General features: G+C 66.7%; 3 protein-coding genes across 12 annotated transcripts; all 3 read right to left on the bottom strand.

Annotated features, from left to right (window-relative positions):
• Window positions 1–406: 406 nt before the first annotated feature.
• SSH3 (slingshot protein phosphatase 3) lies at window positions 407–7,549 on the bottom strand. 2 transcript variants are annotated; one of them, XM_082058731.1, is made up of 14 exons: window positions 7,319–7,375; window positions 6,524–6,561; window positions 6,177–6,338; window positions 5,304–5,422; window positions 5,168–5,239; window positions 4,969–5,034; window positions 4,140–4,328; window positions 3,626–3,719; window positions 3,427–3,555; window positions 3,307–3,353; window positions 2,580–2,726; window positions 1,629–1,829; window positions 873–1,119; window positions 407–801 (listed from the first exon to the last, which is right to left on the bottom strand). In XM_082058731.1, exons 3-14 carry the CDS (start codon window positions 6,327–6,329, stop codon window positions 628–630), a joined length of 1,638 nt encoding a protein of 545 aa, XP_081914857.1. In that variant the 5' UTR covers window positions 6,330–6,338; window positions 6,524–6,561; window positions 7,319–7,375; the 3' UTR covers window positions 407–627. The 2 variants fall into 2 exon arrangements, with proteins under 2 accessions (XP_081914857.1, XP_081914856.1); XM_082058730.1 differs by having other exon boundaries at window positions 409–801; window positions 6,177–6,342; window positions 7,319–7,549.
• Window positions 7,550–7,943: 394 nt separating this feature from the next.
• Window positions 7,944–15,268, bottom strand: ANKRD13D (ankyrin repeat domain 13D). 7 transcript variants are annotated; one of them, XM_082058507.1, is made up of 15 exons: window positions 15,079–15,268; window positions 14,054–14,189; window positions 13,850–13,974; window positions 13,531–13,576; window positions 13,305–13,448; window positions 12,491–12,680; window positions 12,255–12,321; window positions 12,100–12,181; window positions 11,411–11,472; window positions 11,185–11,315; window positions 10,328–10,485; window positions 10,109–10,255; window positions 9,302–9,489; window positions 9,123–9,202; window positions 7,944–8,764 (listed from the first exon to the last, which is right to left on the bottom strand). In XM_082058507.1, the coding sequence occupies exons 1-15, from the start codon at window positions 15,166–15,168 to the stop codon at window positions 8,524–8,526; spliced, it is 1,887 nt and encodes a 628-aa protein (XP_081914633.1). In that variant the 5' UTR covers window positions 15,169–15,268; the 3' UTR covers window positions 7,944–8,523. The 7 variants fall into 7 exon arrangements, 4 of the variants coding, with proteins under 4 accessions (XP_081914633.1, XP_081914634.1, XP_081914636.1 ...); XM_082058508.1 differs by having other exon boundaries at window positions 9,302–9,477; XM_082058510.1 differs by having other exon boundaries at window positions 9,302–9,465.
• Window positions 15,269–16,412: 1,144 nt separating this feature from the next.
• Window positions 16,413–27,918, bottom strand: GRK2 (G protein-coupled receptor kinase 2). 3 transcript variants are annotated; one of them, XM_082058955.1, is made up of 21 exons: window positions 27,570–27,918; window positions 24,063–24,139; window positions 23,427–23,500; window positions 23,043–23,144; window positions 22,731–22,805; window positions 22,190–22,251; window positions 21,842–21,893; window positions 21,466–21,557; window positions 21,060–21,159; window positions 20,885–20,963; window positions 20,659–20,789; window positions 20,223–20,317; window positions 20,039–20,146; window positions 19,897–19,963; window positions 18,969–19,069; window positions 18,816–18,882; window positions 18,633–18,728; window positions 18,385–18,544; window positions 18,164–18,300; window positions 17,857–17,970; window positions 16,413–17,389 (listed from the first exon to the last, which is right to left on the bottom strand). In XM_082058955.1, the coding sequence occupies exons 1-21, from the start codon at window positions 27,680–27,682 to the stop codon at window positions 17,228–17,230; spliced, it is 2,064 nt and encodes a 687-aa protein (XP_081915081.1). In that variant the 5' UTR covers window positions 27,683–27,918; the 3' UTR covers window positions 16,413–17,227. The 3 variants fall into 3 exon arrangements, with proteins under 3 accessions (XP_081915081.1, XP_081915082.1, XP_081915083.1); XM_082058956.1 differs by having other exon boundaries at window positions 17,857–17,967; XM_082058957.1 differs by lacking the exons at window positions 23,427–23,500; window positions 27,570–27,918 and having other exon boundaries at window positions 24,063–24,083.

Raw genomic sequence — 27,918 nt, 5'->3', positions numbered from 1 at the left:
TAGCAGCTTGAACCAGCTTATCGAGGCAGAAAGTTCCAAAGTTCAGTCTGCAGTCTGAGCCAGCACTTCTATATAAGCAGTTTCCAGCCATGTTCTGTGACCCACCCTGGCATTGCCCCATGTCCTGAGAACCTCATGTCCGTCTGTCCAGCCCTCCAGGTTCCCACGGCATCCAGGGAGGAGCCCTGTGCGCATGCGCCCCGCGCGCAAGGGCCGCTGGGAGTTGTAGTTCCCTCCCCGTTGCCCCGCCCGCCGCGCGAGATGGCGCCGGAGCCTCGTTCCGCCGGTTCGCGGTGGGGCGGGCACCGGCACCCCCGCCCCGGGCTGAGCCCCCACCCAACTCCCCATCCCGCACACGGGAGCCAGCCTTACAGCCTCTGTGCTCACTCTGTCCCCTACTGACGGCAAGGAGCATGGGACCCACACCAGGGGCGGCAGTTTCTGGTCTTTATTCTCAGTGAGGGGTGGCAGTGGGGTCCCTGTGCGTGGGGGGGATGAGGCAGAGCCACCTCCGTCCCCCAAAAGTGCAGGCAGCGTGTGGGCGGTGGGGCGAGGCGGCTTCCTGGCCCCGCCCCTTCCCCAGGTGCCGTGGCAGTGGGGTGGCTGTGCCCCATTCCCCCGCTCGGGTTAGGGGGCGGGCTCACAGGTGGGTGGGGCGTGGCCATCCGCGGGGGCGTGGTCGGGGGCGGGGCCGCCGTCCAGGCTGGCCTGGCGCACCACGCGGCGGGGCCGGGAGGACGGTCGGTGCCCCGGGGGGGTGTCCCCGTCCGGGACCCCCGGTGCCTCCGCGGCCGCGAACACCTGCGGGAGGGGACGGGGGGGTCAACCAGCGCCGCGGCCCCGCAGCCCGGACCCCCCAGCCCTGCACTCACCTCCCCGGCCAGGGGCTCCCCCGGCAGACCGGGGGGTTCCGGGGACTCCAGCTGGCTGATGCTCCGCATGACGGCGCACAGGGAGATGCGGGGGCGCCGAGAGGCCCCCAGCAGCCCCGGCCCGCTCGGCTCCTCGGGGGGCTGCGGGGAGGGGGCCGGGGACAGGCCCCCCTCATCCCCCGGGGGTGTCTCCTCGGGCTGGGGCGGCCGATCCGCCGCTTTGGGCTCCCACAGGCTGCTGTGCCGGCTGCCACACACCTGTGTCACCGGCTGGCCACGCCCTGCCCCGCCCCACGCGGGAGCCACGCCCCTCGGTGTCAGGGCGGGGCTCCCACAGGCTCCACCTCTACAGACATGGCAAAAAGGTGGGGCACCCGGCCCCACCCATCAGGGCGTGGCCATCGAAGTCCCACCCACCCACCCCACTCACATACAAGAGGGGCGTGGCCAGGAAAATACCCACCCACTCTGTGCAGGTTGGGTGTGGCCATGTCAGGCTCCACCCACTCTGTCATGGTCAAAGCAGACCCCGCCCTGCCCAGCAGGGTGTGGCCATAGGAGCTCCACCCACCCTGTGCATTAGGGGGTGTGGTCATGTTAACCCCCACCCACCATGCCCAAGGGGCGTGGCCACGTCAGGCTCCACCCACCCTGCCCAAGGGGGAGTGGTCACTACATGCCCTGCCTCATTCCTGAAGGGGTGTGGCTACATAAAGCCCCACCCACAGGGCGTGTCCCGCCCCTCGCCCCACCCACCTGGCGTGCAGGATGCCCTGGTAGAAGTCGAGCTGGCGCATGAAGCCGGGGTTGGGCAGGACGCCGGGGCGGCAGTGCCGGACGTGCCGCAGCGCCCGCTCCAGGGACCAGCCGAACTCCTTCATGGCGTAGGCCAGCACCGTGGCGGCCGAGCGGCTCAGCCCCATGCGGCAGTGCACCAGCGCCCGGCCCCCGCTGGCCCTGCGGCACCCGATGGCTGACACCCAGAGCCCAGGCGTCCCCGCATGTCCCCACACACCACGGTGTCCCCGGGGCCCCCCTGCCTCAGGGGCACCACTGCCCTCAGGGACCCCTTGCTCACATGCTGCCCTGACCCCAGGGCTCCTCGTGTCCCCAGGGCTCCCCTGTCCCAAGTCCATCAGTGTCCCAGGGGTGCCCGTGTCCCCAGGTACCCCCTGTCCCCAGGACTCCCCATGTCCCTTGGCAATCAGTGCTCCAGAGCTCCACATGTCCCCAGGGCTCCCCGTGTCCCCAAGGACCCCTGCCCCAGGGCTCCCCTGTCACAAGTGCATCAGTACCCCAGTGCTCCCCATGTCCCCAGGGCTCCCCATGTGTTCCCACTCACCCTGCTGTCCCCAGGGCCCCCCAGCCTCAGGAACCCCCACCTCTCGTGCATCAGTGTCCCAGGACTCCCCATGTCCCCAAGGACCCCACAGCCCAAGGTGTCCTGGTCCCCAGGTGTCCCAGTGTCCACAGAGACTCAACACCCCGGAGTTCCCCAGCTCCCAGTGTTCCCAGTACCCAATGACCCTCAGCACAGTCATCAAGATGCCCCCCCATGCCCCCACCTCCCCAAATACCCTGACCCACGTCCCCCCCTCTGGCTCCTGCCCCTCTGTGCCCCCCAGGCCCTGTGTCCCCCTCGTGTGTCCCCAGTGGCCCGTGCCCCACCGTGTCCCCGTGCCCCTGGGCTGCCCTGGCCCCACTGACCGGACACGGGAGAGGAAGAGGAAGGTGTCGTTCCAGTGGGGCAGCAGCTGGGCCGTCTCCTCGTCGTACACCCGCACGTTCATGTAGGTGAACAGCGCCGGGAAGAAGTTGTCGATCTCCCGCGCCACGTTCAGGATGTGGGTGACACTGCGGTGACACAGGCAGGGGGCATGGGAGGCAGGCAGGGTTGGGGCTCTGCCTGTCACCACCCCATCACGGTGCCACAGCCCACCTTGCCAAGTGTCCCATGATGACCCTATGCCCACCTTGCTGGGTGACCTACAAAGAGCCCACACCTACCACAATGGGTGTCCCATGATGACCCCATGCCCACCCCACCAGGCCATCTCATGATGACCTCATACTGCACCAACATGACACCCCTTGATGACCCTGTGCCCACCCCACCATGACACTCCATGACAGCCCTGTGCCTATGGAACTGAGACATCCCAGATGACCCTGTGCCCCCCCGTGACGACCCTGTGCCCATCCCACCATGACACCCCAGATGATCCCATACCCACCTCACCATGACACCTCATGATGACCCTGTTCTACGCACCGTGACACCCCGTCACGTCACTACTCCCACCCCACCATGACACCCCAGATGACTCCATGCAACCCTATTGTGATACCACATCACCCCACCGTGACACCCCACGATGACCCTGTGCCACCCCATGGTGCCACCCCAGATGACCTCCTGCCACCCCACGCTCACCGGTTCTGCTGCAGCTCCTCCAGGTTGGCTGCGTTCCACTCGGAGCCCTGCGTGGTGGCAGCGGTGAGGGCTGGGGACACCCCCGCCCGCCCCGCCCGCCCTGCCCGTCCCACTGCCCACCAGGTAGAGGTGCGGGAAGACGCGGGAGGGCCGGTCCATCTGCGCCAGAACCAGCAGCATCTCGTTGTCGATGAAATCCTTGTGCTGGGCCAGGCTGTGCCCCGTGCGCCGCTCCAGCTCCTCCCGCACCTGGGCACCGCCGCGGGGTGAGGGACATCCTCATCCCCACCTGTCCCCTCCCCTGCCTGGTGTCACCCACCTCCTTGGAGGTGACACTCTCCAGGTCAGCGCTGGCCATCACGTCCCGCAGCAGCGCCCGCACCACCTGCTCCGACAGCTCCGGCGTCGCCGGCCTGGCGCCCGTGTCACCGCGTCACCCACCTCCCCCGGCCCCGCCTCCTCCACGCCCAAACCCCACCCAAGCACAAGCTCCGCCTCCCAGACTGAAAGCTCCACCCATTTACTTTAAGCTCCTCCCAGTTCCTTTAAGCTCTTCCTATCATCCAATCCCCACCTCCTCCATTAGCCACACCCTGACCCCAGACCTCAGCACAAGCCCCGCCCTCACAGCCCCACCCAATCGCTCCACCCCTTTACCACAAGCCCCTCCCTCAAAGCAGAGCCCCGCCCTCACAACCTCACCCTTGCAGCCCCACCCAATCGCTCCACCCCTTTACCACAAGCCCCGCCCCCTGCCCCACCCCGAGGCTCCCCCAGCCCAGGAGCAGCGCTGATTGGCCAGCAGGAGGGCGGGGCAGGAGGGCGGGGCATACCGCTGGGTCGGGGGTGAGGAGGGGCGCACGGACTCCAGGTCGGCCATGGCCAGCCACTCGTTGAGGCAGCTCTGCTCCGAGCTCAGCGCCGCCGCGTAGCCGCGGGCCCAGGCCAGCGCCGGCCCGCCGGGGATGTGCCCGCCCCGGGACGCGTCCTCGCAGGCTCGGTGCAGCTCCTGCAGCACGGCCCTGCCGCACAGCACCTGCCAACGCTGCCCCGTACCGCGGCCCCTCCCCTGTGCCGCATTCAGGGCACCCCAGACACCTGGTTTGGCTTCCCTCAGAATTTGGGTGCTACCTGCCCTCTCCCGGGTGGGCACAGCCTGTGGGCGTGGCTGGGTGACTGTGCCCAAACTCACTCCATGTCCCCATGGCAGTGCCCGTGTGTCTGTGTCCTGGCTGTGCCCATGGTGGTGGTACTTCAACCCTGCCCATGGTGGCACCCATGTCCCCCATGGTGGCACTGAGATCCTCCACGCTCATGGCAGTGACCATGTCCTCCATGCCCACAGCAGTGTTCATGTCCCCCATGGTCACGGTGGTGCCCACGTTCCCCATGACTGTGGTGGTACCCGTGACCCCCACACCCACAGAGGTGCCCACACCCCCTGTGCCCACAGTGGTGCCCATGTCCTCCTTGTCCACAGAGGTGCCCACATCCCCCATGGCCATGGTGGTGCCCACATCCCACACACCCACAGAGGTGCCCACACCCCCTGTGCCAGGGTGGTGCCCATATCCCCCATGCCCATGGAGGTGCCCACATTCCCCATGGCCATGGTGGTGCCCACGTCCCCCAAGCCCACAGACACGCCCAGGCTTCTCTCACCACATGGTCTGGACAGAGATGGGCTTGAAGATGCGTGTCTGTCCGCCTGATGTCACGCTGAACCCCCTGGGCACCAAGAGGAGACACGTGGGTTGGGGTGAGCACCCTGGACCCACCCCTCCCCACAGACCCCACCCAATCCTGTGAGCCCCACCCTCATAAGCCCCTCCCCTTCCCAGGAGCCCCGCCTACCCCTTACCCATCGCCGTCGAGGAAGACCTGGGTGTCGCTCCAGAGGGGCAGCACCATGCCCAGGGTGCAGCGGGTGGCCCTGGGGCAGGCAGAGGTCAGGAGGGGTGGCAGCCCCCCCATGTCCCCCCCCACGCCCCACTCACCCCTCATGGGCGAAGTCCACGCCCAGCAGCGCCGTTTGCCCCTCGGCTCCCTCCTCCTCGGGACGAACCACCAGCAGGTACCGCACCCGCCGCGGCCGCGCCGACTCCAGCCGCACCGCCTGGGAGTGTGGGGGGCATGAGGGGTGTCCCCTGCACCCCCAGGGGCAGCACGGCAGGATCTGGCCCCCCCAGTGCTCCCAGTGCCAGGGGGAAGCATCATGCACACGGGGGTCAGGTTGGGACATATCCCATCCCCATCCTGTCCCCATCTCATCCCCATCCCATCCCCATCCCACCCCATCACATCCCCATCCCGTCCCATCCTATCCCCATCCCATCCCCATCCCACCCTGTCCCATCCCATCCCATCCCATCCCATCCCATCCCATCCCATCCCATCCCATCCCGTCCCATCCCCATCCCCAACCCATCCCATCCTGTCCCATCCCCATCCCCAACCCATCTCACCCCACCTTGTCCCACCCCATCCCTATTCTATCCCCCTCCATATCTCATTCCCATACCCTTCCTGTCCCCATCCCCATCCCCATTCCGTCCCATCCCAATCCCCTCCTGTCCTGTCCCATCCTCATCCTGACCCCATCTCCATCCTGTCCCCATCCTCATCCCCATCCCATCCCCACCCCTTCCCCACCCTCGTCCCTATTCCCATCCTGTCCCCATCCCACCCCCATCCATGTCCCCTTCCCATGCCCATCTCTTCCCCATCCCTCTCCCCATCTCCATCCTGCCCCCATCCCCTTCCCATTCCACCTCTTTCGCTGTCCCCATCTCGCCTCCATCCCATTGCTGTCATGGTCACCAGCCCTGTCACCACCCCCACCCCTGTCCCGGGGGGTGGCCATGTCCTACCAGCCGGATGGCGTCCTGGGGACGCAGCAGCTGCATCATGAGCTGCAGGTGCTGCTCCTGCTGCCCCGGGGCCTGGCCGGGGGGCACAGCCGGGGGGGGCTCGGCCACCAGCGGCTCCTCGGCGGGCAGCAGCAGGGCAGCGCCCTTGACCATGACAAAGCTCTGCCTGGGGGGCAGGAGGGTCCTGAGCGGGACGTGGGGCCCAGCACACAGCAGCACCCAGCCCTCGTGGCTGGGATAGCCTGGGGGACCATGTGGGGAGGAAATGTTCCTCAGGGGCAGTTGTGTCCCCTTCCCACCCCAGGGACCCGTGTCCCCTGTCCTGTGGCTTTGGAGCCCCTTCTCACCGCCGCTGCAGCTGACGGCGTCTGGGCGCATCTTCCTCCTGCAAAGCATGGTGGGGGGCAATGCCCCCAGGGGAGCATGACCCAGGGCACAGACCATGCCCGGGGGGGCCGGCAAACACCCCCGTGGCACATCCCACCTGGCACCGTGGGCCAGCAACACCCTGCCAAACTCACCCCCCCCGGCAGCACGGGGCATTGGCAGGGCCTGTGGGGAGCAGGGGGCCCCTGGGAGGGCTCCCACGGGGGAGACAGAACCTTGGGGATCAGCCCTGGGATGCCAGAGGGGTGCTGTCCCCATGTGTCCCCTGCAGGTTGGGACACATGGGGCTGGGAACCCTGAAGGCCCAGTGGTTCCTGGAAAGGGGGGGGCAGGGGCGCTTGGAGCCACTGGGACACACCGAGAGCACTGGGGACACTGGGAGCAACTGGTGACAACTGCTCCCTCCACCTACACCCACCACCCCCCAATTACGGGGTAACCGGCAGCAGGGGAGACCCCAACGTGTGCTCGGAGCAACTGGGCTCCCCGCAACCTCCCACCGGGAGCCATCGGGATCAAGCCGCACCGGGGAACGACCGGCGCAGCCTTTCCCCACCGCGCTGGGAGCCGCCGGGACAGCCCGTGTCCCCCCGCCGGGAGCCCCCGGGGCAGCCGCGCTTTCTACCGGCAGCACCCGGGCGAACCGGGACCGCCCGCCCGCCCCCGCTCCCCGTCCCGGCAGCACCCGGTGGCCCCAGGGCCGGCTCTGCCTCCGCCACCGGGGTGTCCCCATCCCAGCCCCGTCCTGAACTCACCGCGGGGTCCCCGGCGGAACCCGCCGCCCGCCGCACCGTGACCAGCGCCATCCCCCGCCCCGCCGCACCAGGAAGCGCCGCCGCCGCTGCCCCGCCCGGACGGGAACGGGCACGGGCACGGCCCCGGGCACGGCACGGGCTGCAGCGGGAGCGTTCCCCCCCGGAACCACCGGAACCACCGGACGGGGAACCCCCAGACGTCCCTCCCCGGGAGTGGGACCCCCGGCGGGCTTCCCCGGAACCCAAATGCGTGTTGCTGCGGGACCGCCCAGAATGCACCCCCCAGCATCTGGGGACTTCCCCCCACCCAGATCCGCAGTAGGTGGGAACCCCCCCGAGGGTCCCCAGCATCTGGGACCCCCTGCCCAGGTCCCAAGCAAGCAGAAACCCCCCGAGGGTCTCTAGCACCCCCCCTCCCCAACTACCCAGCAGGCAGGAACCCCCCGAGGGTCCCCAGCACCCAGAGCCCCCCTCTGCCCTGGTCCCCAGCAGGTGGGAACTCCCGAGCACCTGGGACCACCCCCCACCCAAGTCCACAGCAGGTGGGAACCCCCTGAGGGTCCCCAGCATGCAGGACCCCCTCATCCAGTTCCCCAGCAGTCTGCACACATCCGTGTAGATATATATATATATATATGTATATGTATATGTACATACATCTGAGGTCCCTCCAGCCCCCCACTGCCACCAAGGGATGAGGCCTGGGGGTCCCTGCCATCCCCAAGCATGGGGTGCTGTTGAATAGGAGTCAGCGACATCCGAAGGGACCCCTGGGTCCGTCCTGTCCCCCGTGGGGTCAACGTACAACACCAAAGAGGAGGGGGGCCCTAGGGTGGGGGTCCTGGGGATAGGGGTGTCCCTGGGGTAGGGGTCCCCAGATCAGGGTCCCTGGGCTGAGGTTTGAGCCTGGTGGGAGGGGATCCCTGGTTCGGGGGTCCCGGGGGTAGGAGGATCCCTGGATCAATTCCCCCCATGCGGGGGCTGTGCCCACACCAGGGGGGTCACTGGCACGGGGGTGTCACCCCAGCACCGGCCGGTTCCCAGGCAGGGCTGTGCCCGAGCTGGGGTGTCCCAGTGCGGGACGGTGCCCACATCAAGCTGTCCCCGTGCGAGGCAGTCCCCGGTGGACGCGGTGCCAACGGGGTGTCCCTGTCCCCGTGGGGGTGTCCCCACCTGGGACCACCCTGTCCCTGAGCGCCACGGCGCTACTTGTCGGTGAGGGACAGGCGCAGGATGCGCTGGAGCTCCTCATCCTCCTCGCGCCGGCGCCGCTCCCGCTCCTCCTGCTCCCGCTCCGAGAGCGCCATGGCCAAGCGCAGCTGCTCCGCGAAGCTGCCGTAGCCGGGGGGGCCCGGGGGGCTGCCCCCGCCTGCCCCGGGGGGGCTCCCGGCTGCTGGGGGGTCGGCGCTGGGGCCGGCCTGCAGCAGCATGCTCTCCTGCAGGGCTCTGTGGGGAGAAACGCTGTGGCCACGCCCCAGAGCCACGCCCATTCTGGAGGCCACGCCCATTCTGCCCCACCCTAAGTGGCCACACCCACTTCGCAGCTCCACCCGGGGCTGGAGAGCCACACCCCTCTCCACGTGCCCCACCCATCTGCTTAGCCACGCCCACACCTGCAGTTAGCCCCGCCCATGTCGGCCACACCCTTCAGTGTGGGAAGCCACGCCCCTAATTCAGGAAGCCCCTCCCCTTGGGCCACACCCCAGGGTCCCTCCCCATAGGTGCCGCCCCTCCCGTCCTGGCCCCGCCCCAGACGTGGTGGGCGGGGCAGCCCCAGACCACGCCCCTGTGGGCGGAGTCTCACCGCTCCAGCTGCAGGTCCTCGTCGTAGGGGGGCGGGTCGGTGCCCGGGCGGGTGTTGGTCAGCGCCTCCCAAATGGTCACCTGCGGGGGGGGCGGGGCTTGTTCCTAGGGGCGGGGCCACTGGAGGGTGTGGCCTGGCTCGCCGTGTGGGCGGGGTCAGTGGGAGGGGCGTGGCCGCACCTGGTCGGTCTCGGTGCCGGCGTCGAGCAGGCTCTGCTGGATGGCGAACTGCAGCAGGTCGTCGTCCTCGTCCCGCAGGGGCTCGCTGCGCCCCGCGCCCAGCACCGTGTACCCCGCCGGCACCTCGAACACCCCCGGCTCCACCTCGCACGGGAACGGCCAGCCTGCTGCACCCCCTGCGGGGGGCCCTGAGCACCCCTCGGCGTCCCGTGGCACCCCACAGCATCCCACAGTGTTCCATGGCACCCCACAGCATCCCATTGCATCCCATTGCGTCCCACAGCACCCCCCAGTGTCCCATTGCATCCCGCAGCACCCCATTGCATCCCATGGCACCACATGGCATCCCATGGCGCCCCACAGCACGCCATGGTGTCCCACAGCACCCCACGGCATTCCATGGCATCCCATGGCACCCTGCAATGTCCCACGGCACCCCATTGCATCCCACCGTACCCTATGGTATTCCATGACACCCCACAGCACTCTAAGGTTCCCCACGGCACCCCGCTGCTTCCCACAGCACCCCACAGAACCCCACAGCGTTCCACAACACCCCACGGTGTCCCATAGCACCCCGTGACATCCCGTGGCACCCCGCAGCATCCCACACCCACAGCATCCCACGACACCCTGTAACCACGGGTACCCTGTGCCACCCAGCACCCCACAGCACCCTGCATACCCCAGCTCTGGCACCCCCCAGCACCCATGGGCAGCCTGGTGGTACTCGGGACCCCCCCACAGCACCCACAGACACCACCCTGGGGTAACCCCCAGAGTCCCCCCGCCTCCCCCCAGCCTCACCTTTGGCGCCGGGGGGCTGTGTGCCGGGGGGCTGTGTGCCGGGGGGGTGGCTGGGGGTGCAGACCCGCACGGAGCCCAGCGGCTGGTCGCACCCGCACAGGTTGCTGAAGGTGATGCGGGCGTTGAGGACGTGGAACAGGGGGATCTCTGGGGGAACAGGGGTCAGCGGCCCCGCCCTGGGACGGGCCCCCCTGCCCCCCTCGCTGGCCCCACCCTCACCGATCTTGACGGGAAAACCGGGCGGCAGCTTGAGGGTGATGAAGTCGCGCAGCTTGGCGAAGTGGGCGTTGGAGATGGCCATGAGGTCGATGATGGGGGTCACCTGCTCCGCCAGCGACAGCGGGTGCTGCTCGCACAGCCACAGCGTGGCCTTGAACCTGCACAGACACCGGCGTGGGCACGGGACCCTGTCACCACCCCATGGGTCCTCACACCCAGTGACACATCCCCGGGACAGTGCCACCACCCCATGGATCTTGACACCCGGTGTCACATCCCCTGGGACAGTGCTACCACCCCATGGCTCCTGACACCCAGTGACAAGTCCCTTGGGACCCCATCATCACCCCCATGGCTCCTGACACCCAGTGTCACATCCCCTGGGACAGTGCCACCACCCCATGGCTCCTGACACCCAGTGACATGTCCCTTGGGACCCCATCATCACCCCCATGGCTCCTGACACCCAGGGTCACATCCCCTGGGACAGTGTCACCACCCCATGGATCCTGACACCCACTGTCATGTCCCTTGGGATGATGCCACCACCCCATGTATCCTGACACCCTGTGTCATGTCCTTTGGGACCCCATCATCGCCCCCACAGCTCCTGACACCCAACGCCACGTCCTGTGGGTCCATCATCATCCCCATGGCTCCTGGCACGCAGTGCCATGTCCCCAGGACTGTGTCACCACCCCCATGGGTCCTTACACCCTAGTGCCACACCCCGGGGGACCATGTCACTGTCCTCCTGGGCTCCGCCACCCCACTGCTGTGTCACCACCCTGCATCCCTTCCCTGCCACCCCGGTGCCATGTCCTGGGACAATGTCACCCTGGGGATGGTGGCCTCACCTCTGCACCTTGCTGGACATCTCGATGGGGCGCCCAATGTTGCGGGTCTCCAGGTCGAAGTGGGGGTCGAAATACTCCTCGGGGGTGATGGCCGTGGGGTTGGTGGGGCTGGCAGCCTGCAGCACGGGTGCCTGCGGTGACACCGGCACCACTCAGTGTCCCCAGGGTCCCCGAGCACTGGGGGTGCACCCCAACCCCTGGGGGACGCCCTGCCCCAGACACTCACCCCGTTGTGGGTGCCGTGCTGCTGTGCGATGCCCAGGAAGGAGTGGAAGGGGGTCTTGGAGCCTGGGGGGGAGAGAGGGGTGTGACATCTGGTGGGTGGCACCCCACACAGTGTCCCACATCTGATAGGTGACACCTCAGTGTCCCACACCTGATGGGTGACCCCCCAGTGTCCCACATCTGATAGGTGACACCCCAGTGTCCCATGCCTGGTGAGTGACACCCCAGTGTTCCACACCTGACACATGTCCCACCCATTACCCACAGTGTCCCACACCTGATGGGTGACACCCCACACAGTGTCCCACACCTGATACATCACAGCCGGCACCCACGGTGTCCCACACCTGATGAGTGACATGCCAGTGTCCCACATCTGATGGGTGACACCCCAGTGTCCCACACCTGGTGAGTGACACCTCACACGCTGTCCCACACCTGACATGTCCCCCCCATCACCCATGGTGTCCCACACCTGATGGGTGACACCCCACACAGTGTCCCACACCTGACATGTCCCCCCCATTGCCCATGGTGTCCCACACCTGATGAGTGACAGCCCAGTGTCCCACACCTGACACATGTCCCCCCAGGCAGCGGGTGGACCTTGCACTAGGGGGGCGGGCCTTGCACCAGGAGGGGGCGTGTCCCCGCTGTGCGGGCTCCCTGATTGGCCAAGGGGGCTGTCACCTTTGCTGCGTGACTTGTCCTGGTCGGACAGGTGCTCTGTCCTGGTCTTGGTGACCAGCTCCACGTTGCTGGCGCTGTACACCTGCCAGGGGGGTGACACCAGGATCAGCCCCACTGGGCACTGGGGGTGTCCCCCGTGTCCCCACCGTGCCCACCTTGGCCTCGTAGCCGCTGACCACCTCCATCTTCTCGGAGCGCCAGCCCCAGATCCCCGACTTGTTCCTGGGGTGGGGGAGGAAGGTGTCACCCCCGCAATGGGGTGGCTCCTCGCACGCCGCTCGCCCTCTTGCACAAGCGTTTCCTTCCCCTTTACACGTGGTTTCCCCCGTGCGAGCCCTCGCACGGCCCCTTCCTTGTAAGTTCATCCTGCCAGGCCCCCCCGTCCCCCCACCTCTCGAAGGCGATGTTCCTGGTGTCCAGGTGCGTGGAGACGATGGGGGACGTCAGCCGCCCGGCCACGTGCTCCTCCGAGGGCTGCATGGCGGCCAGCAGCAGGTCGGGCTCGTGCAAGGCTAAGGCCAAGGTCTCCGTGTAGACCACCTGCTTGTCGTGGTCCACCTCCATCACCACCGCGCCGTCCTCTGCGCACGGGGACAACGGGTCAGCACCCGCCATGGCCACCCCAACACCCCCCAGGCTCGGGGGTCGCTGCATCTCAGGGGTATCCTGGAGGCACCCCCAATGCTCACAAGGGACAGTGGCCCCTGGACCCAAAGCCACCACTGCTCCAGCCCCCAAGCCCTCCTGGCCACTTGGTCCCAGTGTCCCCAGTGCCATTATACCCCCAGTGCTTCTGGTCCCATTATATCTCAGTACCCTGTCCCAGTGCCCCCAGTCCCCAAGTCCCTCTCTATCTCCAGTCCTCCGAGTCCCTTATGATCCCAATACCCCCTTCCCAGTGCCACCGGCATCCCCAGTGCCCTCAAGCTCCCGGTCTCCCTCTCCTCAGTGCTCCTATCCCAGTGCCTGCAGTACCCCAATCCCAGTGCTCCCAGTTGTTTCCAGTCCCCTGGTGCTACAGCAGGGAATTGGGGTCCGGCAGGGGACTGAGATCCCTGCCATTTGTCACATGGCTCAGGTGGTCCCTGGGGTCCCCAGGGGGTCCCTATAGCGAATCTGGAGTCTGGGAGGAATCCCCAGGGTGACCGGAGCATCCCGGAGGGTATTTGGGGTCCCAGGGTGTCCCCGCGGGAGGTGGCACCGACCGTCCCCCTTGAAGATGTAGCTGCGGCGGCCGCGCTGCCACGTCATGTGCTCGAAGCCCAGCAGCGTGGTGTCAACGCGCAGGCTCTCCCCCCGCTTCCAGACGCGGTAAACGTCGCTGGGACAGACCTTGGAGACCAGGGGCACTGCGGGGACACGGGTCACATCAGCGGCACAGCGGGGAGACGGGGATCCCCCAGCCCCACGGCTCCCCCCGGTCCCGCTCACCCCAGCTGGTGAACTCCCACTTCATCTCCACATAGAAGTCAGATGCCTGGAAGAGACGAGGGGTCAGGGAGCAGCTGGGGGGACATGGGGGGGACAAAGGGATGGGGGTGTCCCTGCTGGGATCACTGGGGAGTCTTGAGGACAGGGATGGTGGTCCCTGCTGGGGTCCTGGGTGGGGATCAGGGTGACCTGGGAAAGTGGGGTGAGCAGGGACGAGCAGGGGTCCCTGGGGACAGCGCAGAGTCTTGGAGGAGACGGGGGTCCTGGAGTGACTTGGGGGGCACCCTCTGCCCCCCCAGACCCCAGCGCGGTGCCGTACCCGGCGCAGTTTGCTGAGCAGCTCGGGGATGCCGGCGAGCCGCCGCGTCGCCCGCTGGTAGTCGCGGTACTGGAGCACCAGCTGCACCATCTCGGGGTCCCCCGTGCTCACCGCCTCCTGCAGCACTGGGACAGGGGACACCGTCAGCACCCACGCCCCGGGCCGGCGTCCCCGGGCCGGCGGCGGGTCCCCGTGCCCGCGTACCCGTCCAGCCGTTGGCGTTCTCGCGGCCCACGTTGGCGTTGTGCCGCAGCAGCACCCGCACCGACTCCAGGTGGCCCAGGGACACGGCCAGCTCCAGCGGGGTCCTCCCGCGCGGGTCCGTCAGCTCCACGTCGTGCTGCGTGTGCGAGCGGGGTCACTGTCACCCGCCTGGGGTGTCCCAGGCACCCTGCAGCCCCCCAGTGCCCCCAGCACCCCAGTGCAGGACCCTGGCACCCCAGGGTGCCTGTGCCCATGCCCAGTGCCCCCTGTCCCCCAGTGGTCCCCCCTCCCCAGTGGCCCCTGTCGCCAAAGCCACCACCCCTCCATCTCCCAAGTCCTCCTGTCCCCCAGTCACCTGGCCCCAGTGCCCGCAGACCCATTATACCCCCAGTGCTTCCAGTCCTATAATATCTCAGCACCCTGTCCCAGTGCCCCCAGTGCCCCCAGCCTCCCAGTCCCCCTCTCTCTCCAGTGCTCTCCGTCCCTTATGATCCCAGTATCCCCATCCCAGTGCCCCCAGTGCCCCCAGCCTCCCAGTCCCCCTCTCTCTCCAGTGCTCTCCGTCCCTTATGATCCCAGTATCCCCATCCCAGTGCCCCCAGCCTCCCAGTCCCCCTCTCTCTCCAGTGCTCCCAGTCCCTTATGATCCCAGTATCCCCATCCCAGTGCCACCAGCCCCCCCCAGTGCTCCTAGCGCCCTCAATTTCCAAGCCCCCCACTTCTCCCAGCGCTCCCAGTCTCCCTCTGCCCCCAGTGCCTGCAGTCCCCCAATCCCAGTGCTCCCAGTTGCTTCCAGTCCCCTGGCGCTACAGTGCCCGAGTATCCCAGTCCCCCTGGTGCCCCCAGTCTCCCCAGTGCTCCCAGTCTCCGCGTCCCCCGTTCTCCCGCACCCCCGCTGCCCTCACATCCCAGTCCCGCACCCGCCGCTCCCAGTTCCGCCGCACCCCCCGCTCCCGCTCCCCCCGCTGCCCGGCGCTGGGTGGGGGCCCCGGGTGCCGGTGCCCGGTGCCGGTGGCGGCGCCCACCGTGCCGGAGCGCAGGGCGCTGTCCAGCGCCTGGTGCCGGTTGTGCCAGACGAGCCGGTGCAGCGGGAAGGTGTCTCCGGGCCGGGCCATCCCGCCACCATGTCCCCCGGGGCCGCGCCGGGCAGCGCGGGGCGGACGGGCCGCAGCGCCGGGGCCTGCCCGCAATGGCTGCGCGCGGGGGCGGCGGCGGCGGCGGCGCAGAGCGGCGGGGCGGGGCAACGGGGACCGGCAACGGGGACCGGCAACGGGGACCGGCAACGGGAACCGGCAGCGGGAACTGGCAACGGGCACGGCGGGGCGGGCGCCGGCAGCGGGGACCGGCAACGGGTACAGCGGCACCGGCAACAGGGACCGGTAACGGGAACCGGCGCCGGGCATGGCGGGGCGGACGCCGGCAGGAGGGACCGGCACCGGGAACAACGCCATCGGCAACAGGGACCGGCACCGGGCACGGCGGCACCGGCAACTGGAACAGCGGCACCGGCAACGGGAACCGGCACCAGGCACGGCGGGGTGGGCACCGGCACGGGCACCGGGCACAGCGGCACCGGCATCCGTAACGGGCACCGGGCATAGCGGCCGCGGGCACCGGCACCCGGAACTGGCACTGGGAACCGGCACCGGGCACGGCGGCCGCGGGCACCGGCACCCGGGCCCGGCATCGGGCACGACGGGGCAGCGGCCCCCGCGGCCCCGGGGCATCCAGCGTCGGGCACCGGAGAGGTGAAATCTACCGGTCCCGGGTCTGCCCCCGGGGCCTCACGGGCCACCCTGCGCCGGGGACGCGTTATCCCGCACCTGCCCCGGTACCGGGGGCCGCCCCCTCGGCGGTATCTCCCCGTGGGAGCCCCGCGGGCGTGCGGGACCTCGGGACTCCACAGCGGGTCAGCGGGACCTCCCTGTGCCGTGTCCCCGTCCCATCCCGCTCCGCTCCAGGCAGGTGCGGCCGTTTTGCTCCGCTCCGCGGCACAACCCTCCTGTTAGACAGCGGAGAGTCCCCCGGGGGTCCCGGCCCCGCCAGGCGGTGGGAACGCGGGAGCACCGGGGACGGTGCTGCCTAAACACGGGTGCGGGCAGCAGGGACAAGGGGACAGGCAAGGTCACCCAGGGGGACAGCACAGCAACGGGGACCTGACCCCCCGCTCCCACCCCTCATTCCCCACCACCGCCTCAAGACCCACATCGCACAGTGACAACTCCCACCCAGGTGTCCCCAAAACGCCACCGTGCCCGTGGGGGGGACACGCAGGCAGCCGCCACCACCGGAGGTCACAGGGAGCTGGCGCACGGGGACATGTCTGCCACCCCACAAGCAGCTGGAGCCAGGTGGTGTTTTTTCCAGATTTTTATTATAAAAACTCTTTTTAATTCTTTTTTCCCATTCTCACTTCTCTGCTCATTAAAATCTCACTCACCGCCGGCCCCGGCCCTGCCCGGTGCCACCCTCTGTCCCCCCAGACCCTGGAGCAGAGCGACCGCAGACCAATATTTACAGATGCCACCAGGGACTGGGGTTGGGGACACCCTGGGGGACACCCTGTGCCCACCGGCCAGGGACCGGGCCAGTAACACGAGGCTGATTTTGGGGTGGGGTCCCACTTGCTCCCTCCTCCTCGGCCACGCCTGCAGCTCGGGGGGAGGCGGGGAGCAGTGACAGGAGCCGGGGGACACAGGGGACCCATGGCACAGTATTTACAGGGGGTCCCTGCGGGCACACGCACTCACACACACACACACCGAGGACTTGGCACCCACAGGACGGGCACAGCCGAGCCGGGGGACGCGCCGGCTGGCGGGGAGGTGGGCGAAAGGCTACGGGGTGAGACGAGGTGGCCGGTTCCCTGCCCGGCCGGAGCTGGGCACCCACCTGCCCCATTTGGCACACACGAAGCGGGCGGGCGCGGAGAGGGGGCGCGGGGGCTGCCTTCATCTGAGCCGGAGAGTTCGGAGGGGGGTCGGGAAGGTGGGGGGACACGCCGGGGAGAGGCGCCGGGCTGTGCCGCGCGCCCGCTGCCGGGACGGCGACACCGCGGCCGCGCCCGCTCCGTCCTCCAACGACAAAAAGAAGCGGGGGAACGCGGGAACCCAACCCAATAAATTAGAGGCGGGGTGGGAAGGGGGAGAAGAGGGGGGCGCGCGGGAGGGGGGGTCAGAGCCCGTTGGGGGAGCGCTGGATGAACGGCACTTTGCTGAGCTCCACCACGGGCGAGCGGGGCTTGTTCTGCATCCGCGGCACCCGCTGCAGCAGCTGCTGCGCCTGGCGCTGGGCGTCCCGCAGCTCCTTCCGCCACTGCACCAGCTCGGGGTCGCTCTGCGGGGGGGACACGGGTCAGAATGGGGACTCCCCGAGGTACCAGGCCTGGGAAGGGGGTGGTTGGGGGCTCCCCAGGGTGGCTGGGGGCTCGCCCGGGTGCCAGGGCTGGGAAGGGGGTGGTTGGGTGCTCCCCCGGGTGCCAGGGCTCTGGGGTTTGCCCTGAACTTTCTGTGTTTGTGCCCTGTGATGACATGGAGGGCTAAACGTGCAGGGCTAGTGGCCAGGAAGAGTGGCAACCAGCTGGCAGGAGGAGGTGGCTAGCACCCAGCAGGGAACGGCTAGTGGTAGCCTAGAGGTGGCTAGTACCCAGCTAGCAGGAGGTGGCTAAAATGCAGGTTAGTGCCCAGCAGGAGCAGCTGGCACCCAGGGGACGTGGCCAGTGAGGTGGCTAGTGCCCAGCAGGAGTGGCCAGTGACCGTGGGGGACGGTGGCCAGCCCCGGCAGGTGGCCCAGGGCGCACTCACATCGCACTGCAGCACGAACTGCTTGCCGCCGCGGATGCGGAGCAGGATGCACTTGCGTTCCTTCACCTGCGTCTCCTCCACCGAGTCGATCTCCTCCATGGTGAGCAGGGACTGCTGGGGGGACAGGCTGAGCCCTCGCCCCCACCGAGGACCCCCCAAACCCCCCCATGTGCCCCCACACCCTTTGCAGTGCTACATCTGCTTCTGCACGTCCCTCACCCCACGTGCCCCGCCGATGTCTGCCCGTGCCCAGGTGAACCCCCCGCTCACCCCAACACCTCCCTGCGCCCCCCCGCGCCCGCCTTACCGGCGACTCGCCCTCCCCGCGCCACTCGAGGCGGTTGGGGAAGAGGTAGAAGTAGCGGCGTTGCCACTGCGTCAGGAAGGGGTTGCCCAGCTTGGACATGTAGCCGTGCATGATGCAGTCCTTGCCCATGGCGTACTCTGCGCCCCAGAGGCACAGTCAGCCCAGGGCATGGCCGGGGGGGGTTTCGAGGGGGTTTCGGGGGTGGAACCAGCCCCACTCACCCTCCTCATGGCCCAGCTGCTTTTTGGCCTTCTTCCGAGCCTCCAGCTTGTCGGTGTCGGCGTTGACGGCTTCGAAGACGGTCTCGGTCACCTCCTGCTGCCACCGCTCGGAGATGGTGAGCGGGAAGTTGCGGTACAGCTCCTGGTCGCTCTCCAGCAGCTGGCGGGCAGGGAGCGGGCGGGCGGGCGGCGCGGGTCAGGGCTGCCCAGCGCCAACCCCGCCGCGCTCAGCCCCTCCGCCCCGCTACCTTGATGCCCTTGGTGTCCTCCTCGTCGAAGGAGCCGATGTCGAAGGCGTCGGCCGCGTTCACCTCGCCGCGGGGGGGAATGAGGGGCGGCGGGTACTGCGGGCAGGAAAGGGGTTTTAGAGGGGTGGCTGCCCATGCCTGGCACCCCTTCCTGTGCCTGGTACCACGTCCCATGCCCCTCACCTTCTGCAGGAAAACCATCTGCCAGTCCAGACCTTTGAAGAAGGGCTCCTCCTTCACCTCCTGGGCCCTGGGGAGCGAGTTTGGGGTGAGCACACCCTCCTTTCCGCCTGCCCCAGCCCCCCCGGGCTCCGTCGCGGTGCCCGCCGGACTCACCCGCGGCCCATGCAGCCCAGCCGGCGGTTGACGTCCCGCTGCAGCAGCCCCTCGAGCAGGGAGCGCAGCTCGGGGGAGAAGGAGTCGGGCAGCTCGACGGCCTGCGGGAGAGACACCGCCGGTCACACCGTGAGCGCACGAGCGCCACAGGACACGTGTGGGCGGGGAGACCGATACACACACACGGTTGACAGCTGGAGTCAATGACCTTAAAGCTCTTTTCCAACTAAAATGATTCTACGATTCTAAAAACGTCTTTCTTGGGCCACACGCTCTTTGAAGTTCCCACCTCCTGTCTCACTTTCGAGTTCACACCTTCAGAGGAAGAAGAGTAAATGGAACTTCTTCCATAAGGTGGGTTTTTCTCGTGTCCAATGACACTCTAGTCTCTGTTCTTTTTAACTATTTTACTTAAAGCTGGATGCGTATTTACTGTTAGCTGGATGCAAATATCCATTCTATCTAACTGTATCTTGCAGCCAGAGAGGGGGTTAGATCTGGGGCAGCAGGAGCCAAAGCTCAGGGACCAGCGTCCCCGTCCTCCCTCCTCACAGCGGCAAAAAACTCGGCCGAGTGGCAGCGAGCACCGAAGCTCCCGCACGAGTGTCCAAACCCACACGAACAGAAACCACGGTCTAAGCCTCAGGGGAGGGCACAGGGTGCAAAGGGAGAGGACACACACACCCGCGCGCAGACACATGCAGGATACAGGCTGACATGCACAGACCTGCACTTACATGTGCCCGCGCACCAGAGCGAATGCATGCACACACATATGCAACGTCCCAGTGTCCCCGATGTCCCCAATCTCACACCCTGTGTGCCGCCCAGGCCTCTGCCAGCACATTCTGGGGGGGCACAGCAGCCCAGGGGTGCTCACCCCCTATCCACACCTGCCTCAGCCCCCCTGGCAAAGCCCCCAACTCACCATGGTGAGTGTCATGCGGTCGATCTCGTGCTTGTCCTTCGTCTTGTGCTGCCGAAAGGGGCTGTGCCTGCGGCCACGAGGGGACGGGGGCTCAGCGGTGCCCACCCGCGTCCCCCCGCCCCCGCCGCGCCTGCACACTCACCCCCGCAGCAGTTTGAAGAGCATGCAGCCCAGCGAGAACCAGTCGGCGCTGCTGTCGTAGGCCACCCCTTTCTGCAGCACCTCCGGAGCCATGTACCCGTGGGTGCCGCTGCGGGGGGCACAGAGCAGGGTGAGGGGCCGTGCCGGGCGGGGGGACACGGCGGGGGGGGCACGGGCACACTCACACGCTGGCGTGGGGCTTCTTCTTGGAGAAGTCGCAGGCCAAGCCCAGGTCTGAGATGCGGACGTGCCCAAACTCATCCAGGAGGATGTTCGCCGGCTGCCGAGACAGCGTGTCACCCCGAGACCAAGCGGGCACAGGGGGACAGCGAGGCTGGGGGTGCCCACATGGGGCAGGCTGGGGTGTTCTGTGGGATTTGGGGGTGTCTACAGGACTGGGAAGCATCGGTGGAGGCTGTGAGAGCCCATTTGGGTCTCAGAATGCCCATGGGGTCCCAAGGGTGCCCATGGAGTTTTGGGGATAGTTCCTGCAGGGTCAGGGGTGCCCTCTGGGTGTGGGGAGTGGCCAGAGGATTCCTTCAGGGTCTGTGACACTTGTGGGTGCCCACAGGGTCCTGGGGGGTTTCTAGAGGGTCCGGGGGTGCGTGTGGGGGCGGTCACCTTGAGGTCGCGGTACACCACGAAGCGGCTGTGCATGTGCTCCAGGCCCAGGATGATCTCAGCCGCGTAAAATCTCATCTCTGCCTCTGAGAAGACGCCGTGCTGGGACAGGTGATAATGTAGGTCTCCCCCTGTGATGACAAGGACCAGTTGTCACCCTGGCACTGGGATTCTCCCCTGGGACCGAGCATCAGCCAGAGGGTCCCTTGGGACTGTGGCTTCTCACCGTTCATGAGGTCGAGGATGAAGCTGAGCTTGTCGGGCGTGTGGAAGGCGTACGACATGCAGACGATGAACGGGCAGTCCTGGCAGGAGAGACGGGGTCACGCAGCGCCCCGGGGACACCCTCCCTCACCCGTGCCACGTCCTGTCACCGGGGTGCCAGCCCTGTGTCCCCTCACCCCGGTGCTGACGAGGGACAGCATGATGCGCTCGTTGAGGGCCAGGGTCTCACCCTGCTTCATCTTGATGCGTTTCTTGTCCAAGCACTTCATGGCATACCTGGGGGCAAAGAGTCCCTGCAGGGTCCTGCCCCGGTGCCACGTCCCCACCCGCCGCAGCCGCGCCATCGCGTCCCTCCACCGCCAGCTCTCACGGCCACGCCACCGCATCCAGCTGCCACCCACGGCCGTGACGTCCCTGCATCCCCCAGAGACCCGTAGCCATGGCAATACTTCCGCAAGCCCCTAAACATCTGTCGTCACGGCAACGCCACTGCAGATGCCCTCGGGACCACCACCACAGCCCCAGCACCCCCCCATTGCAGGATCCCTCTGCCACCCCCCATGACGGAGCATCCCCCGTTACATTTTGCCCGTATCTGCTTTCCGGCAGCCGTAGACCTCGCCGAAACCACCGCGGCCAATGATTCGGTGAACGCTGAAGTCGTTCATGGTGAGCTGGAGGGGGCGAGAAGGAGGTGTTGGGGTGAGCCTGGGCACCTGTGTCCCACGGCACCTGCCCTGCACCAAGAGCTGCGTGTGTGCGCGGTGCCAGGGGGGCGCACGCTCTGCCTCAGTTTCCCCGGGTGAGGAACACAGACGCACGTCCCCGTGAGCGTGGGGAAGCCCTGGGCGCGTGTGAGGGTGCCCCGGTGAGCCCCAGGGGAGCAGCTGTGTCACTGCACCCCATCCCCCTCCCGGAAAGTGCCCGGGTGCCCCGAGGCGCAGGGGTCCCCGCTCACATGGATGTTCAGCTCCACGTTCTTCCACTGGCAGAACCGTGTGAACTTGTCACTGCAACGAAGCACAGAGAGGGCAAGAGTGGAGGTGCTGGAGAGACCTCCCTCAAGACCCATCTCGGGGGAGAAGGACCCTTTGGACTTGTCTGGGGACAGGCAGCACCCCCCGGAACCCCCATCTGGGAAAAGAGACCCCAGGTCAGACCTGGGGGTGAGAAGAGACCCCCGTGAGTTGTTGTTCTGGGGACAGACACCCCTGGAGCTCCTCAGAAGGGACCCCTGGCCGCTCTCTGGGCTGGAAGAGCCTGGTCCCCAGCGCGATGGGACACCCTGGTCTGTCCCCCATCTCACCTCTCGATGAACTTCTGGAAGATGCCCCCACGCAGGTTCTGGCAGATCTCCTCAATGTAGGGCTGGGGGGACACGGGGCTCAGCGCTGGGTCCTCAGTGCCACCCCTGTCACCCATGCCCCTCAGGTCCCTTCATTACGAGAGGTCTCCTCCACCTCTGGGATATCCCCACTGCCACCCAGCCACTGGGGATGCTTCTGCCACACAGGGTCACCGCAGTCCCTGGTGTCACCGTGCCTGGGGACCCCACTGTCACCCTGGGTCAACTCTACATGCAGGGTCCCAATCCCCGCCCTCTGAGTAGCCCCCAGACTCCTGACTACCACCCCCTGGGGACGCCCAACAATCCCCCTCACTCCCAACCTGCTGGGGACCCCCTCACCATCTCTTGGGGGTCCCCATACTGGCTGGGACCCCTCAACCCCTCTAAGGGACCCTGTCACCACCAGCCCAAACCACCCTTTTGCCAGCCCCCCATAAGGATTAACCCCCCGAGTACCAGAGGTGGCAGGGACCCCCTCTCTGTCCCCGGTGACGCCCACCTGGAAGAGGTCTGGGGGCACCTGCTTCTTGCTGAGGCGGCTCTGGACGTGCTCCGTGGCGCTCTTGGAGAAGGGCTGTGGGGCAAGATGGGACCGTGTCACCCTGGGCAGAAGGGACAGCGGCCCAGGGGCCAGGCAGGGCTGCACAAGTGGGGGAACTCACGGGGGAACCCCCACCCATAGGGCTGTGGCTCCCAGAATGGTGATTTTGGAGCTCTCTCCGAAGACACTGGGCACCTGGTCCCCTGGGGACGCTGGGGACATCCCTCCCACACGCTCTGGGGACCCCACCCTGCACGGCAGGGCACTCACGTGGGAGCAGGCCAGCAGCTCCTTCATGATGTAATGGTCGAAGATGTGGCGGCTCCGGACGGCTCGCTCCTCCTCCGAGTCCAGCTTCTCATACTTCTTGATCTGGCGAGGGCACAGCTCGGGTGGGCACAGCCCCCTCCCCAGCGCGGGCAGCCCCCCCGAACCCGGTACGCCAGGAACCACACCACCAGCCCCTCTGGGTACCACTCAATGGTTATCACATCCCCTGGGCACCCAGAGCATCACCTCCCGGCCCCCCGGGCACCGTCTCCCTTGGGTACCCCGCACGTACCGCATCTGTGGGCCCTGCAGGTCCCAAATCCCACCCCTAACCCTCCTCATGACCATGGGGGTCAGTCCAGGTGGGTCCCCCCCCCATCTCACCTCCTCGTAAAACTCCATGAGGGGTTTGGCCTCCTCCGCCTGGTTAAAGGCGAAGTCCCTGAAGAGCAGGTACCCTGGCGGGGACAGAGCCGCGGCGTGAGGGGCGTCAGCCCCAGAGCGGCACCGTGCGCCCCATAGCGCAGGCCAAGGGACGCAGGGACGTCCCCTGGGTCTGTCTGTCCCCACAGCCACCCCCACGCCAGCTTTGGGGAAGTGCCACACTGGGGAGCGGACGGAGTTTTTCAGGGCAGTGCAAGGACACGGGGGGGCTCTAGGGCGCTGTGGGGCCGGGGTGCGGTGGGGAGCGGGGGGGCGGGGGCACGGGTGGGCACCGGGGAGCGGCTGCCGTGGGGCGGACGTGCCCGGAAACCGCCAGAGCCGGCAGGAGGAAGCGAGAGCCGCTTCCTGCCCCGGATGGTTAATGCCAGCGCTGGGGGAAGTGACGGGGTGGGGGACGTGGGGTGGGGGACGTGGCGCAGGGGGGTGTCACACAGTCCCCGGGCACCTCTCCCCAGCCTCGTGTCGCCCAGGGGTGGGGGGAATGGTCACGGCCACTGTCACCAATCCAGCCCCCCCACGCGTGCCCATGCACGCGGTGCCCCCGTGTCCCCCGCAGTCCCCATGTCCCCAGCTCACCAATCTTCTGCGTGAAGATCTTGTCGAACGTCACCTCTCCCCGGTCATCCAGGTACTTCTGCATGACGCTGCGGATGCTGGGACACACCAGAGGGGCTCAGCGCCCCGCTCCCGTGCCCCCCAGCACCCCCGCTGTGTCCCTCCTCTGTCCCCGTGCCACCCCAAGCCCCAGTGGCACGTGCATCCTCCCATCTCGTGTGTCCCCTGCCAGGTGTGACACCTGGGAAGGGTCAGGCACAGGGTGTCCCACGCGCTAGGGATCCAAGGGGGGTTGGGGAGGAGGGAACCCCCAAAAAGAAGCTTCCCTGGTGCAGATGGGCAGTGGGGTCTGGCAGTGAGGGGGGGACCAACGCCGCACGCCTGGGTCCCCTCCTGCTGCCTGGGGAGGAGTAGGGCGGTGTGTTGTGCCACTGTCACCGTGCTGTGCCACTGTCACCGTGCTGTGTGGGTCCGGCACGGGCTGGGTGTGCAAAGGGAAGCTGTGCAGCGGGTTGTGTGCACTCTGCACGGCTGCACACGCGTGTGCACACACACACACAGGGCTGCAGGAGGGCCGGGTGTGCCTGGCAGGGCAGGCGTGTGTTGCGATGGTGCACACGGGGGTGGCACACGGGGCTGGGTGTGACTGTACCGGGAAGGGCGTGTGTCTGTGTGTCCGTGTCGTGTCTGTGTGTCTGTGTGTGTGCAGGCGGGGTGCCTGTGCATGCCCATGTACACGCGTGCACAGGGATGTGCACAGGGGTGTTTGTGCACACAGGGCTCTGTGTACGCGTGCACAGGGATGCTTGTGCACAGGTTTGTGTGTGCACAGAGGATGTGTGTGCACAGAGGATGTGTGTGTGCAGGGATGTGTGTGTGCAGGGATGTGTGTGTGCAGGGATGTGTGTGTGCAGGGATGTGTGTGTGCGCACAGGTGTCTGTGCACAAGGCTGTGTGTGCACAGGTGTGTGTGCACAGGGTGTGCACAAGTGTGTATGTGCCCCGTGTGTGCACAGGTGTGGGTGTGCACAGGTGTGTGTGTGCACAGTGTGTGTGCACAGGGCAGTTTGTGCACAGGGATGTGTACACAGGTGTGTGCGCACAGTGTGTGTGTGTGCACAGTGTGTGTGCACAGTGTGTGTGTGTGTGCACAGGGTGTGTGCCCCGTGTGTGTGTGCACAGTGTGTGTGCACAGTGTGTGTGTGTGCACAGTGTGTGTGCACAGTGTGTGTGTGCACAGTGTGTGTGTGCACAGTGTGTGTGTGTGCACAGTGTGTGTGTGCACAGTGTGTGTGTGCACAGTGTGTGTGTGTGTGCACAGTGTGTGTGTGTGCACAGTGTGTGTGTGCACAGTGTGTGTGTGTGTGCACAGTGTGTGTGTGCACAGTGTGTGTGCACAGTGTGTGTGTGCACAGTGTGTGTGTGTGTGCACAGTGTGTGTGTGCACAGTGTGTGTGTGTGCACAGTGTGTGTGTGTGTGCACAGTGTGTGTGTGTGCACAGTGTGTGTGTGTGTGCACAGTGTGTGTGTGTGTGCACAGTGTGTGTGTGTGCACAGTGTGTGTGTGTGTGCACAGTGTGTGCACAGTGTGTGTGTGCACAGTGTGTGTGTGCACAGTGTGTGTGTGTGTGCACAGTGTGTGTGTGCACAGTGTGTGTGTGCACAGTGTGTGTGTGCAGTGTGTGTGTGTGCACAGTGTGTGTGTGCACAGTGTGTGTGTGCACAGTGTGTGTGTGTGCACAGTGTGTGTGTGTGCACAGTGTGTGTGTGCACAGTGTGTGTGTGTGTGCACAGTGTGTGTGTGTGCACAGTGTGTGTGTGTGCCCCGTGTGTGCAGTGTGTGTGTGTGCACAGTGTGTGTGTGCACAGTGTGTGTGTGCACAGTGTGTGTGTGTGTGCACAGTGTGTGTGTGCACAGTGTGTGTGTGTGTGCGCACAGTGTGTGTGTGTGTGCACAGTGTGTGTGTGCACAGTGTGTGTGTGCACAGTGTGTGTGTGCACAGTGTGTGTGTGTGCACAGTGTGTGTGTGTGTGCACAGTGTGTGTGTGTGCACAGTGTGTGTGTGTGCACAGTGTGTGTGTGTGCACAGTGTGTGTGTGTGTGCACAGGGTGTGTGTGTGTGCACAGTGTGTGTGTGTGCACAGTGTGTGTGTGTGTGCACAGTGTGTGTGTGTGTGCACAGGGTGTGTGTGTGCACAGTGTGTGTGTGTGTGCACAGTGTGTGTGTGTGCACAGTGTGTGTGTGTGCACAGTGTGTGTGTGTGTGCACAGTGTGTGTGTGTGTGCACAGTGTGTGTGTGTGCACAGTGTGTGTGTGTGTGCACAGTGTGTGTGTGTGTGCACAGTGTGTGTGTGTGCACAGTGTGTGTGTGTGCACAGTGTGTGTGTGTGCACAGTGTGTGTGTGCACAGTGTGTGTGTGTGTGCGCACAGTGTGTGTGTGCACAGTGTGTGTGTGTGTGCACAGTGTGTGTGTGTGCCCCGTGTGTGCAGTGTGTGTGTGTGCACAGTGTGTGTGTGCACAGTGTGTGTGTGTGTGCACAGTGTGTGTGTGTGCACAGTGTGTGTGTGCACAGTGTGTGTGTGTGTGCGCACAGTGTGTGTGTGCACAGTGTGTGTGTGTGTGCACAGTGTGTGTGTGCACAGTGTGTGTGTGCACAGTGTGTGTGTGTGCACAGTGTGTGTGTGTGTGCACAGTGTGTGTGTGTGCACAGTGTGTGTGTGTGCACAGTGTGTGTGTGTGCACAGTGTGTGCACAGTGTGTGTGTGTGCACAGTGTGTGTGTGCACAGTGTGTGTGTGCACAGTGTGTGTGTGTGTGCACAGTGTGTGTGTGTGCACAGTGTGTGCACAGTGTGTGTGTGTGCACAGTGTGTGTGTGCACAGTGTGTGTGTGCACAGTGTGTGTGTGTGTGCACAGTGTGTGTGTGTGCACAGTGTGTGTGTGTGTGCACAGTGTGTGTGTGTGTGCACAGTGTGTGTGTGTGTGCACAGTGTGTGTGTGTGCACAGTGTGTGTGTGTGTGCACAGTGTGTGTGTGTGCACAGTGTGTGCACGGTGTGTGTGTGTGCACAGTGTGTGTGTGTGCACAGTGTGTGTGTGTGCACAGTGTGTGTGTGTGCACAGTGTGTGTGTGCACAGTGTGTGTGTGTGCACAGTGTGTGTGTGTGTGCCCCGTGTGTGTGTGTGCACAGTGTGTGTGTGCACAGTGTGTGTGTGTGCACAGTGTGTGTGTGTGCACAGTGTGTGTGTGTGTGCCCCGTGTGTGCCCCGTGTGTGCCCCGTGTTCGCTCCCGGCTCGTTCCGGGTTCCCGAGGCCGGCCCGGGGGCAGAGCCCGCGCTGCCCGGGACGGGGGGAGCGGGGCCGGGGCGGGCGGACACGCGGACGGACACACGGGCGGACAGCCGGACGGACACACGGGCGGACACGCGGACGGACACACGGGCGGACACGCGGACGGACACACGGGCGGACACGCGGACGGACACCCGGGCGGACAGCCGGCCGGCCAGCCGCCGCGGGGCTCACCTGGGCTCGGGCAGCAGGATCCTCTTGCTGGCGCGCGCGGCGGGCGCGGCGCGGCTCTTCTCCATGGCCATCAGGTAGCTCACGTCCGCCAGCACCGCCTCCAGGTCCGCCATCTTCCCCGCGCCGCCGGCGCCGCCGGCCCCACCGCCCAGCGCCGGACCGGACCCGGGACGGACCCGGAACCGGAACCGAGACCCGGAACCGGAACCGGGGGCGGACCCCGGGATGGAGCCGGCTCGGCCCCGGCCCCGGCCCCGGCCCCGCCGCGGGGGGGCGCAGGCGGCGGCGCGCGCTCAGCGGCTGGGGGACATGGCGGGGGAGCGGGTGCCCGTGCGCGTGCCCGTGCGCG

Source organism: Streptopelia decaocto, assembly GCF_964273445.1.
Source record: "Streptopelia decaocto genome assembly, chromosome: 7".
NCBI classification, from domain to species: Eukaryota; Metazoa; Chordata; class Aves; order Columbiformes; family Columbidae; genus Streptopelia; species Streptopelia decaocto.
The sequence above is the reverse complement of the archived record's forward strand: the minus strand, read 5'-3'. Positions and strand labels throughout refer to the sequence as shown.